The following is a 13,688-nucleotide window of genomic DNA, read 5'->3' as shown; positions in this document are numbered from 1 at the left end:
AAACATAGTAAGTAAAAAATAACTGAAATTATAAACAGAGAAGGACAGTCCTCAAAACCTGTGACTGGGGTGGAAGAAAAATAAAATATCTGGTAATTGCTGATGAATTTCCAGTTAAGTCAATATTATTCTGATTTAATATTATCTTGATCATAAATTATGATATAACTACAAAAACCAGTGTGTTGCAAGCTAACTTACTACTGCCTATTTATCCAATATGGAAACAAGTTTTATGATTATTTTTCTAAACCTTTTCATCAGCAAGACCTGATTAGAGTAAGCCTTTACACAATTAGCATCAGTACATCATTACAGGAGAATTAGGTACTTTATTTCCTCATTGAAGGGTCTTGCTACTTGCCAGCTCCCTTGACTAAGTAATGAATTACATTATCTAATTCATTTAAAGGATGAAAAAATGCATTCGATAATCTTAGCAATTTACATTTTCTCTGTTGCATTTTGTCAACCCTTTTCTCTTCCAGCTCATTCTTGCTAATCCTTTCTTCACCTGCTCTATCCAAATTTCCAGATTTTAGAATATAATTATTTCTTATCTTTGAAATACCATGTATGATCCTAGAAATTAGGATATTTCTTAAGTACCTTGTAGTTACTTTTAGTAGAACCTTATTGTTTTAGCAGTAATACTGAAAGATATCAGTAGAACTAACTTATTAGGAGAAGAAAATGGAAAAGGGAGCAAGTCAACTAAGAAACAGGACAAAAATGAAATAAAATCAAGGAGAGAAAATGAAAAGGTAGAGAGGCAAAAGAAAGAAAAAGAAAAGAGGGACAGACTGCAAAGAGTAAGCATATTGCATATCTGGGAAATGAAAGATAAGCATTTTCTAAAGTTAATAATAGTTCTAGAGGCAGTAGTACTTAATAGAGGGACTATCTTCAAAGCCAGGAAGAGTTGGGTTTAAGTCATTTCTCTAATACCTGTCATTTGACCCTGGACAACTCACTGAACCAACCAGTGCTCTAGGTAGTTCTCTAAGACTATAAATTCCAAAGAAGGTGTCAATTTGCATTGGTTAGGTGAGGTTTCCTCACCTGAGAGTTCTCAGTAATAATGAAATCACAGAATCAATCCCTATCTTTAATATTCGTGCTATAGCCACCTTTGTCCATTATATACTGTAATATATAATTACATATTTCCTCATTCCAATAATTTCAGCAGTGTTACCTGGAGTGTCATAAGGAAACAAACGATATGTTAGAGACTCTCAAAAGGATTCAATCAATATATCTGATGGCTCAAATAGTTGACAAAACATCAATCTTCCCCTCACATTGCCTTTTAGGGCAAAATAGGGGGCAGGCCACTCTATCCTCTTGCCCTGGTATATAAATTTATATCTACTTACTCTTTCTTCCCTTACCCCCATCATAGCAATTTTTGTAGAATATAAGCAACACTCATGGGTACTCATCAGCAAATTGTCCTTGGTGATATGAAAGCTAGTTGCATGAATGGGGCTTTTCAACAGAAGGGTGACTTTTTCTAAACAACCAAGCAAACCATTTAAACATAATTCATAGCCAAAGAAATACTTCAGGTAGACATCTATTACTTAGAGGTTTAGAGTACATATCTCATATTCAAAGCATCTATATTTCCTATGTTTAACTATATGGAATTTCTCAAAGAAAAAAAAACAAAGGTTTTATTATTTTTTTCTCTTTGCAACAGAACATTATTTTTATTATTCTGGTCACATTTCAAACTTAAGAAACCTACCTGAACAGCTGCCTACGATGTGAATTTAATCTTGAAATATCAACAGTTAAAAAAAAACGTTTGGGGAGAAGGATTGGAAGGGCTAGGGGGAGGTATGTAGGTAAAATCTAATGGAGTCCAGCCTATTAATGATTGGATGATAGATAAACTCTGTCATCAGTGAATATACTTCTCATAAAATGAAGACAGCATAACATTGCTCAATTTTGTGTAGCTATTATAACCACACAGAATGCATCAATTACATAAAGTCTGCCCCTGAGAAACACAAATCTCTCTTGTCTCTAATGACCATAATAGATCACTTACTCATTCCTTGCGGCTAGCTAAACTTAAATTATTGTTCCCACCTTTGAGCTAAGTAAGCAAACTCATCTGTCCGAAGACTAACAAAAGCCACAGTTTAGATGTGCACTTATAAGTGCCTTGGAGGTCTAGCTACACCAATGATGACAATAATCTCAAAAGAGAACTGTACGTACTGGATTTTTCTTCTTTTTGTCTTTGTCCTTGCTTGGCTTCCGATTGCTGACAAAGTAATGCAGGGTGCCATATTCCACCAAGGCAGAAAAGACAAAAATAAAGCAGACAGACACAAAGAGATCCATGGCTGTCACATAAGAGACCTTGGGGAGAGATTTACGGGCAATCGTGCTAAGAGTAGTCATTGTCAGGACAGTGGTAATACCTAGGAAGAAAACATGATAAAATAGAAAAAGAAAAAGTATTAATGTATAAACTGCTGATCAGGATGAGACCCTGAGACACCATGATGCTCAAACTCTTTACATGTAATGGGGAAGGGAGAGAAACCTGGACTAAGGAAGTCCTAAGAGTGGATCTCTGATTGCAACTCATCGACAAATACACCATGGAAACTAAGCATATCTAATATAATAAAATTATAGAAACACAGATTTATTTAGATCTCGAAGGTAATTTGGAGAACACTGTGTTCATTTTTTTAATTTTATAGAGGATGAAACTGAGTCTCAGAAAGATTACGTGACTTGCTTCTGAAACATTGTAATACCAATGCTGCTGGTAGCTGCTATGGACGTATTAGACCAACAACATCAGCACACAGGAGGGCTGCTAGCACAGGTTCTTTGAACTGCTTTTGTAAGGAAAGCAACTTTAAGGGGTTTATGATCTCACTTTAATTAAACATACTTATATCATTCACTTAGTTCAGGGGGAAAAATTAAGCACCCTGAACTTCATAGAAAACACAAGAAGAAATTACAAGCAGAAATTACATAAATAGAGCAATTAACACAAATCAGCAGACAGGGCTGTCCATAGCAATACATACATAGTTACCAGAGAAAGAAGCACCAACATCTGGGTTTTCAAATCTGAGGGACTCCTTAATGGCTACCCAGAGTCTCATCTGGCGAAATCACAGGAACGCTCTTCCGATGAGTGAGCCCCCAAAGCAAAATGCTAACCTCAGAGTATATATACACTTCTTCACTGTCAGAGGGCATCACAACCATGTGACTAAAACTCATGTGACTTAGGCTTTCTTGTGACCCAAGCAGGTCATCATAGACTCATGATTCAATCAAAGACTCTTGATTGAAATGAAGGCAAGACTCAATCAAAGGCACTTGATTGCCCCAGTGCAGAGAAGCATTCCAAAAGCAAAAACATCAAAAAGTCCTACCCTGCTTGCTACCACAAATGTATAGGAAGAAGTAGAAGAATTGGAATTAGAACTCATTTCTTGTGACCTCAACTTCAGTGTTCATTAATCAACAACATTGTGCATCTCATTCTAGAGAATAAAGCTAACTCAATGAAAACTCAACATGAGGATTGTGGGACAGGGTTTTCAGTATGATTAATTAGTGAATGCATACATAAATGAATGAAAGAATGAACAACATTAAATTCTTACAATGTGCCAGACTCTCTGCTGAATTCTGGGGAATACAAATACACAAGAGAAACAAAGTTTAGCCTTAAGTATGATATTCTCAAAAAAGGGTTGATGATACTTACAAGGGAAAGATGGCAGAGAAGGGTGAAGTCATAGAGATGGTAAGTGGATTTAACAGAGCAACTGATTGGTGAAAAGAGTGGTATACTAGGAATTAGGAGTCTTGAATTCTTAACCTGATTCTGACACAACCCAAGGAACTGTAACCAGAATGGCCTTTGTTTTCTTTGAATGACTCAGCTTACCTCATTGAGCCTCTGGACACTGTGGCTTGCTCTTCCGGGGCAGGAGGCCCGGGGAGCATGCCGGGAAGCAGACAACTTCCTGTGTGATGAGTCATGGGGCTGGCTGAGGGGAGGTGTTAACCTCTACCCTAGGGGGAGGGGCCAACTCAGGAACCAATCGGCCCTGGTCATTCGGGCGGAGCTTGATGATGTCAAGAACTCTATGGGAGGGGAGAGGACAGCTTGAAGATCCTCTCTCTTCCTTTTCCGGTTGGAGCCAGCGACAGTTACAACGACAGTTACAGAGGCAGTTACGACAGTTACGTCAGTTACAGCCACAGCGACAGACACAGCTGAAGCAGGAGCTGCCAGTAGCAGAGCTAACCTACGGGAGAAAGCTGAACAAAGACTTCAGGCCATTACAGCGACAGTTACAGCGACAGTTGGAGCCAGAGGCAGTTACAGAGGCAGTTACGACAGTTACGTCAGTTTCAGCCACAGACACAGCTGAGGCAGGAGCTGCCAGTAGCAGAGCTGATCTACGGGAGGAAGCTGAACAAAGACTTCAGTCCAGTGGGTAATCTTATTACCATAAAAGGGGGAAACATGATTTTGCTTTACGCAATCATGTTTCTCTGTAGCCTCCTGGTTACTCTTTCAAGGCGTACTTATTGGGCCTGGAAGATTATGATCAACACATCAAAATGGGGCTTCTGGTTCATGGGTTGGTTACTGTTGAGCCTAAATAAATGTTTTGATTCTTCTGCCTTCTACTTTGAGAGTTTCTTATATCCGGCGATTCCGAACCTTTCAGACATGTTTATGATCCTCTTTGAGATTATAAACTCGGCACTCCTGATACAGGAACTAAGCTGCTTAACTTTTCTCAACTTCAGTTTCCACATTTGTAAATTAAATGATTTTTACTTTGTAATCCCTAAGGTTCCCTCTAGCTATCACCATGTTATGATTTTATTTTTGTATTTCTCAGCCCAGCCAAAATTAAAGACAAGTTTGTTTCTAAGAATCAGTAGATATCTAGATAATGTAAGGCTTTGCTATGCTGAGCTTTGTGACTCACCATCCCAAAGGAAAAACAAAAACAAAAATCTCATCATCCGAAGACATACCATGCTGTGTCCACCGGAATTGCTCCTAGCCATAGAGATAGCCAGGAGGCAATTAACTCTACCAGACACTCAAACATAGAAATTCAGTCTTTGCTGGGAGGACTACTGAAGCAAACTTAATAGTCTATTTCAGTAGAATCCAAGCAAAAAGACCTGAGGAATGGATAGATTTCTGAGTATGGGGGCAAGGGGAACTGTTAGAACAGTTTCATAAATCTAGAGATAAAATTACTATCTTTTTTCATATCTAGATAAGTATCATGTATTTGGTCAATAACTAGCAAAATCAAGTATCCTCTCTTTGATTAAGGAACTGTCCCAAGATCTATATAGTTTTTCCTCCAACCTATTAAGTTTCTTTCTCCTTAAGTTACTTTCCCTCTTTTCTAACCTGTTATAACATGGAAACCACAATGCTTACTTTGATCACTTAATCCAGGCTTGAATTCAAGTCAGGTTTGGGGTTATTTTTAGGGATTTAAGTCCAACAGGGGTAATAGAGATGTAAGAGACCTTAAAAATCATCTAGGCCAACTTCCTCATTTTACAAAAGAGGAGTCTGAGTAAAAGAGAGTTTAATTGACCTTCTCCAGGTTGCACCTATAGTAAATAATGAAGGCAGGATCCAAATTCATATCTTCTGTTTCAAATTTATTTTTGCTTTCCTCTCTATTATCCTGCTCTGGGCAGAGAGCACTTAATATTGACTGCAGAAACCAGAGAAAGATCAATTAAGCATAAGAATTTTGAACTAGTGCTTAAAATAAAGATGAGGAATTTGATGAATATTAAGAGGTAGGAAGAGAGAATATGCATTCATTCATTCCATAGGCATTGATTGAGAGTATCTACTATAAATTAAGAGGAAAATGAAAGAAAGAAAGAAAAAGAGAAAGAAAGAAAGGAAGGAAGGAAGGAAGAAAGAAATTAGAAAGTAAAGGAAGGAGAGAGAGAGAGAGAGAGAGACAGAGAGAGAGAGAGAGACAGAGAGAGAGAGAGAGAGAAGAGGCAGCTTAGTTGGCATAAGGGATAATATTGTTATACTTAGAATCAAGATGATCTGAGTTCAAATTCTGTCTCCAACATTTATCAGATGTGTGACCATGAGCAAATCACATGACTTCTTAGTTTTCTCTGTAAAAGGGGGGAAACAATATCACCTACCTCCCAGAGTTATTGTGAAGATCAAATGAGGTAAGGCATATAAAGTATTTTGGAAAACTACCAAATGCTATATAAAGCTCCTTTTTTTTTGTTGTTTATGTTATCTAGACCTATACAGGTTTGTACATCCTGAATCACAGAATCTTGGACTTAGAATGAAACTCGGAGGCCACCTAGTCCAACATGTATTTGGATAAGAGTCCTCTTTACAACATTCCTGACCATTAGTCATCTAGACTTTTTTGGAAGACCTGTGATGAACCAACATATTCTGGGATAGCCTGTTCCCTCATTTACATGGTTGCAATTGGTCAGAAATATTTCCTTATACCAAGTCAAAATTTGTCTCTTTGGATCTTCTAAACATTGCTCTTCTGTCTACCCTATGGGAAGAACATTCTAATCCTTCTTGCCTATGACAGCTCTTCAGTTTCTTGAGGATGGTTCTCATATTTTCATACAGAGTGAGAAATAGATCTAGATCTCTTTCTCTTTATACACACACACACAGATACTATGTCTCTGCACATACAAATATACATACACATATGTGATATGATTTTTATTCTTCTAGGAAAATTTTAGTAAAGACTGAAATTGCCAGACTTCATTAACATTAATACCTGTAAAAGAAGATGATTATGTTTGGGGTGAGCATGGTCATTTTATTCATTAAAAATAACAAAAAGTAAACGTTGCAGAGAGAATGGAAATAAGCAAAGAAATAAAAAATACTACTTTTAACATCTCATGATGGGCTTCTGTAATCTCATTCATTCCCAACATTTCCAGTCTATGAAACTTTGAAAAATGAATTATCCCTTATTAAAACTATTTCTGTATACTTTCGGTGCAAGTGAATACCTTTACCCATGAAGCAAAGGAAATAGCAAGATTTTTGTCATTTTCTATTGTAATGTGGACTTGACACTGCATATTTATATATTTGGGCAAAGTTTTTTTTTAATTATCATAGGCAGGAGATTACATATTCACTTTGGTAAATTCTCATCCTTTGACATTCTGATGCATACATAGATGAACACATGGAAAGCAACTCACCTAATGAGGTTCTAGCTGGAACAGCATCCTTATTGATCCAGAAAGAGACCCAAGATAAGACAACAATGAGTGTGCAGGGAATGTAAGTCTGAATGGTAAAATATCCCATTCTTCTGCTCAGGTCAAAGTACACAGACATTACAACATAATCTCCTAGAAAAGAACATAGAGTCATTTGAACCAGTGTACAAATTATTAAAAATACACCTACAAATAGCCCATTTAATGTTTTCAACCCCCATTGACACATATACTAAATAAGCTGTTTACATAAATATACTACCCAGTGTTAGAATATTATAGTTCTCTGGAAATTCTCTGCCTATATACTACATTTATCTTTATAGTTGTAAGCAGATTAGCTGCCATTTTTTGTCCACATTAATTTGTGGACTTACTTTTCAATGAAAGGTGAGACCTTTTGAAATCTTTGGAAAAAGCATGTTTTTTCCATACATCTCAACAATAGACCAACTAGATCTGATAACTTATGCAATGTTCTACATCCATAGTCTCCCACCTTTTCAAAGGTGGGAAGAAAGTGTGTTTTCTCAACTCTTCTTCAGGACCAAGCTTGGTAATTATAAAGAGTTTAGGTTTTTTATTGTTGTTGTTATTTATGATACTGTTACAGTACTTTTCATTTTCATTGTTATCATTGTGTATTTTGCTTTCTTGGTTCTGTTTACTTTATTTGAGATTAATTTTAAAAAGCCTGCCCATACTTCCCTGAATTTTTTTCATCATTTCTTACAGTGCAGCAATACTCCATTACACCCATAAACCACAAAATGTTTAGCAACCTCTTAAAATAGATATTTATCTACTTGTGCATATAGGGCCTTTCTTCCTATTCTATTGTCTCTTTAAAGTACCTTCAATTCAATTTCATTTCCAAAGTTATTAAATACCTAATATGTCCAAGCCACAAGATATTTCTTTGTTGAATCAGGGATCTCCAGAATAAGGACCACAAAAAGATAACTTGGAAGTGAAATTTAGGTTCTTATAAGACTATCAGCATCTTATTAGTTCGTACATAGGGAATAGTAAGGTAGCAAACATATTAGTTCATCCACAGGGAATAGTAAGGTAGAAAACATTGGGGAACATGTCTTAAAATGGAGAATAGTAATTTCTAGTGCATGAAAAATGGACTTTGGTCAACTCTATGGTATTATTCTTAATCCTCAGTCAGTTAATTAGTAATTACATGTTTATTAAGTACCTGCAATGTGTCAGGCACTGTGCTAAGCTCAGGGAATAAGTGCTCATTTTTAACTGAGGGTGTAATATACAATCAATCAACCAACAAGTCAAGTCAAGAAGTATTTAAAATCTTACATATTAGGCAATGTACGAAATGCTAGGAATGCAAATATAAGCAGAATGGTATTCTCTGCCCTTGAACAACTTACATTTCAATAGGGGAAGGGGAAGGGAGAAGAAAAGGGAAAGAAGTCAACTTTTGCAATGCCTATTATGTGCCAGGCACTATACTAAATGCTTAATAAGCATCTCATTTGATATCTACAACAGCCCTATTAGGTAGGTGCTGTTATTTATTCTCATTTTGCAGGTGAGGAAACTGAAGCAAACAGAAGTAAAGGGCTCTGGCTCACATAGTTCACAAATATCTGAGGACAGATTTGAATTCAGGTATTCCTGCCTTCAGGCCCAGTACTTTATTATATACTACATTGAAAAGCAAAGACGGAAACCCACACAGAGGCATGGTAGAAAAAATCCAGCGTCAGGAGCATAGTCTGGATGGGAATAAGGCATGGATGGCCTGAAGGACACTGGCATTTAGAGGAAATATAGAAAGACTTCATTCAGGTTGGTGGTTTTTAAGCTGTCTTGAAGTAAGGAGTTCTATGGGCTAGAGATAAGGAGGGAATATATTCCAGGTATGAGGGACAGCCAATCAATGCAATGGTTCAGAGAGAGGCGAGTGAGCACCTTGTGTGAGCAATAGAGAGAAGACTAGTGGGGCTGCTGTTTATAGATGTAGAAACTGGCCTAGAGTTTAAATGATTTGCCTAAGCTTGACAAACCAGTATGTAAAAGAGGCAGCACTTGAGTGTAGCATGGATTCTCAAAGTGAGCAATACCACCCCCTGGGGTGCACTGGAAAGATTGAAGGGGGTGGTAATAGCCTCAGGTGCAATCGGAGGGCATTGAATAAAAATAAGGGGGTGGGAGAAGCATAAGGAAAGAAGATAAGAAAATTTTGAAAAACAGTTTGTGCATGTTTCATCTGTTTTGTAAAAGAGTTAAAGTTGTGGTGGTTATATTACTTTCAAAATAAACATACAAAATGAAGTTATAACCAATCAGTGGTCAAGTCTGCCAACAGGTCTTAACAAGGAAGTGTTGGCAGGAGAGAAGTCTAGCATGGATTGGCAGGAATATGTGCAGATAAAGACTTGTTTATAATATACTATACTGTTATATGATGCAATATTAACAAAATTTCAATTCTGGAAAAAACTCCACAAATTTATAATAAATTATTAAATTTATGGTGTGTCATAAAAATATATTTTATATTTTTTGATATGACACAGATTTAAAAAAAAACCTTAAAGGGTTAAAGAAAGTAGATTTCCATGGGGTGGTGAGTAATTTTTGTTTGTTTGTTTTGAAAATTGGGTGGTAAGCCAAGTAAGTTTGGGAACCTCTGGTCTAGGTCTTCCAAACTTTGAAGCGAAGTCTAACCAGTGTACCATACTGCCCCTTAGAGGAAAGAACAGGAACATAGGATCTCAAAAATCTAGGCCATTTCTGAAATTTCTGATCTAGGCATAGGATTCAGTATCAGGAGGGAGAAATGTTTGTTTGACCTTAATCAAATGGTAGGCTCATGATGTTAACTTTTTCTAGGTTCTTAAGATCTTTGTCCTTAAAAAATATACCCCTACAAGGTAAAAGCTGTTCAAAATCTTTTTTATGGTGGCTAGAAATCTGTTGGGATCAAGAGACTGGTAAAGAGAGCATTTTGGAGCTATGAGATCAAACCAATTTTTTCATAATTCTAAGGAAATCACCTATCCTTTCTGTGTCTTCTTGTTTTAGCTAATTAAGAAGAGCACTGCTATTCTCCGTCCCCTGCCTATAATGGAGAACCTTTGGTCCAATGAATTGTTTGGTCATATTAAGCTACCTGATGTGAGATTCAATCCCATAACCATGACCTTTTAATCTAGGTAAGCAAGAGAATGTTATCTGTGCCTGTCCAGATGAATGCATGCCCCCTGCAACAGGCTTTGGAAGGGGATAGATGCTTAATAAACTATCTGCCCAAGTGTTCAGGTTTTCATCTATTGCATTAAACTCACAATGAAAATCTTAAGAAAAGAATGAGCTTCAAGTTAAAGTATTTCATTGTTCCTGACACTAATCCAATCCTTTCTGACCCTCCACCTGTCTCCCACCATCTCAAACACCTTTGCTCCTTGCTACAATTCTCACTTCCTAGGGGACCCTGCTGAGCAGCCCTGTGAGCGTCATAAGGCAGCAGTAGGGGCCGCCATGCTTTCTCGCTCCCCAATCTGTGGCAAAAAAAAAAAATTAAAAAATCATCAAAATGGTAAATAGTCTTTAGATTACCTAAGAGGCTTCAAGGTGAACCTGCTATTTTTACACATTGCCATTCAGATATGTAAAACAGGTCCAGGCTTTGGAACAGGCTGGCAGGAAATTATGCATAAAGTCAAGCTGCATGGGGCCATGTGCTTGAGAAGCACTCAGGGTAAGATTGGATTTCCCCAAAGAATACAAGGAAAAAAACTGATTTTGAAACCTTGCTGTTAAGATGGCACCGCACAATTCTATCCCAACTAAGGCCAGAGACATTCCCTATTCAAAATCTATAAACAAAATATACTTTCTATATGTTCACAGTGGTGAGAGCTAAAAAAAAATGTAAAATGTAAAAGTGTGAAAACACTTGGGCGTATGCAGGGTGTCCCTAAAGTCTGTACACATAGGAAAATTGATGGCAATGTGGAGTTATTGCATCAAGTTCACGTGAATCTTGCAATGCACATCAACTTTTGCATCACAAATGATGGAAATCATATTGAAGCTATTATTTGTTAATATTCCAATTAAATAAAATGTGGTTGAAAATTTCATTCATTTTATTTCTTGAAAATATGCATTTTTTGCCCATGTGTCCAGACTTTAGGAACACCCTGTAATTTATTAAGCATCTATCCCCTTCCAAAGCCTATCCTACCATGCTACAAGTGATTTGGTCCCAGTTATTCCTGTCATAGATTATTGCATACAAGTTCTATGCAAATCATTGTATTTTTCTGGGATTCAACATCCTCTTTGGAAAAGGATTAAATTAGCACATAAGGACTGTCTTTTGCTTCTTTTTGTATATTCAGAACTTAGCACAATGCATGGTACATGGTAAGTGCTTAATAAAATGTTTACGTTAATTGATTGATGGCATCTAAGCTCCCTTCAGCTTTCAACTGGTCATCCCATGATGCTATAATTTCATAGAAAGGAAATTTCTTATTGGCTGAAATTATGGAGTCAAAGAATTTCCAAGCTTAAGGCATTTCAAAATCATCTTTTACACTATCCTAATCTTACCAATGAAGAAAATAGTACTTGGAGAGGGGGAAATATTTTGCTCAAGGTCACATAGCAAACTGTGGGCATAAGTAGAACTAGGACAAGATTTACAATTCCATGTTCTTTTCACCACACTATGTTGCATTTATCTTTTGTTGTCACGGAGGATTTCTGGAAGAGGAGGTACTTGATGGATTTCAAAATATTTTGGGAGACAAGATAGAGGTGGTAGGAAGGAGAGATAGTCTAAACAGAGTCATGATACTGGAGGTAAGTAGAGGACAGATAGCGAAGAGGGAAAAAATAGTTTGTCAATAGTATAGGCAGCTAGGTAGTGCAGTGGTCAGAGCACTCTACCTTGAGTCATGAAGACCTCCTATGAAATATGGTTTTAGACACTTATTGGTTGTGTAACTCTGGGCAAGTCATTTAACCTCTCTCTTCCTGTTTTTTTTTTATTTGCAGACTAATAATAATAGCACCTAACTCAAAGGGCTGTTACGAGGAAAAAATTAGACAATATAAAGTGCTTTGGAAACATTGAGGCACTCTTTAAATGCTAACTATTATTACTATTAGTAGTTGTTGTAGTAGTACTAATAGTAGTAGCAGTACTTTGAATGGAGACAAAGCAAATAAATACAATTTGGGGATAGCCATTGGAAATACCAGTTGGGAGATAGTTCAAACCTAAAGTCCTACCCAAAGAATTGCATTTATTAGCTTCTTGATCTGTGCAGCCCGTAGACTACCTTCCCAAGAGAAGGAGGGTGGGGTGTGGAAAGGTTGTGTGGTTGAATGCACTTATATATTGAGACATACAATGGTGATAACTACTGTACCACACTATTATCTTCCTTGTGAAATACAGACACAACTTTAGTTGAAAGAGAGCTCAGTTATTATCCAAGCTGTCGGAGTGTTGTTGTTTTCTAAAAGACAGAATGACTCACTTGAAGAAAAAATAGTTTTCTATATTTAATATTAGCTCACACTAATATGAGTCTTTAAAAGGTGTACAAAGTGCTTTATGTGCATTATTATCTCATTTGATCCTCACAACAATTGTGAGGTCAGAGCGTTATTATCTTCAATTTACAGCTGAGGAAACTGACCCCCAAAGCTAATAAATGTGTTAATGTGGCTACAAATTCAAATCTTTCTGACATCTAGTCAGTCTGGTGCTCTATCCCCTCCACTACGACAACATGTAACACGTGGCAATGGAAAATTGCTATTCTTTCCTGTTCCTCCCATAACATTCTCGGAGTTTTCTATTCCATTATAAGGTGTTTCTGTAGCTTCAGCTCAGGGTAGAAAATTGACCACCAAACATTCAAAAGACAGTGAACAAATTCCCTGTAACATAAGTATCTTCCATGCCCAAAGATCTAAAACTGCACAGAGACAGAGAAACTTCAGGGCTTTTGATTTGCATAAGGGGTGCTCTCCCATTATATATTGTTGAATATACCCAATTCCTACAATTACCATTAGTAACTAAAGTTATTTTATATAAAAGACTTGGTGAAGCCCTTATTTTAGCCAAATAAGAGACACATACAACCGCCTATTGAATATTGCAAAAGCAAATAGTGTGTGCATGTTTATATTGTGTGTGTGTGTGTGTGTGTGTGTGTGAGAGAGAGAGAGAGAGAGAGAGTGAGAGAGAGAGAGACAGAGAGACAGAGAGACAGAGAGAGACAGAAAGAGGGAGAGAGAAGAGAGAATGTGTGTGTCTGTGTGTCTGTGTGTCTGTGTGTAACTCCATTGGCAAGTATCCTGTTGAGGGATTTATTAAAAGACCACCTGCA

The 13,688-nt window shown here is 37.0% G+C and overlaps 1 protein-coding gene across 1 annotated transcript in view; it reads right to left on the bottom strand.

The window, feature by feature from the left end:
* GABRG2 (gamma-aminobutyric acid type A receptor subunit gamma2) overlaps nt 1–13,688 on the bottom strand; it is a 142,959-nt gene that overhangs the window by 4,006 nt on the left and 125,265 nt on the right. Inside the window, exons 7-8 of the mRNA XM_036752193.1 lie at nt 7,279–7,431; nt 2,236–2,441 (exon numbers count right to left, since the gene is read on the bottom strand). Of these exons, the coding sequence (XP_036608088.1) occupies nt 2,236–2,441; nt 7,279–7,431 (359 nt within the window). The remainder of the gene's footprint in view (nt 1–2,235; nt 2,442–7,278; nt 7,432–13,688) is intronic.

The sequence above is a fragment of the Trichosurus vulpecula genome, chromosome 3, assembly GCF_011100635.1.
Source record: "Trichosurus vulpecula isolate mTriVul1 chromosome 3, mTriVul1.pri, whole genome shotgun sequence".
Classification (NCBI taxonomy): Eukaryota; Metazoa; Chordata; class Mammalia; order Diprotodontia; family Phalangeridae; genus Trichosurus; species Trichosurus vulpecula.
Note: the sequence above shows the minus strand (reverse complement) of the source record. Positions and strands in the feature narration are given on the sequence as shown.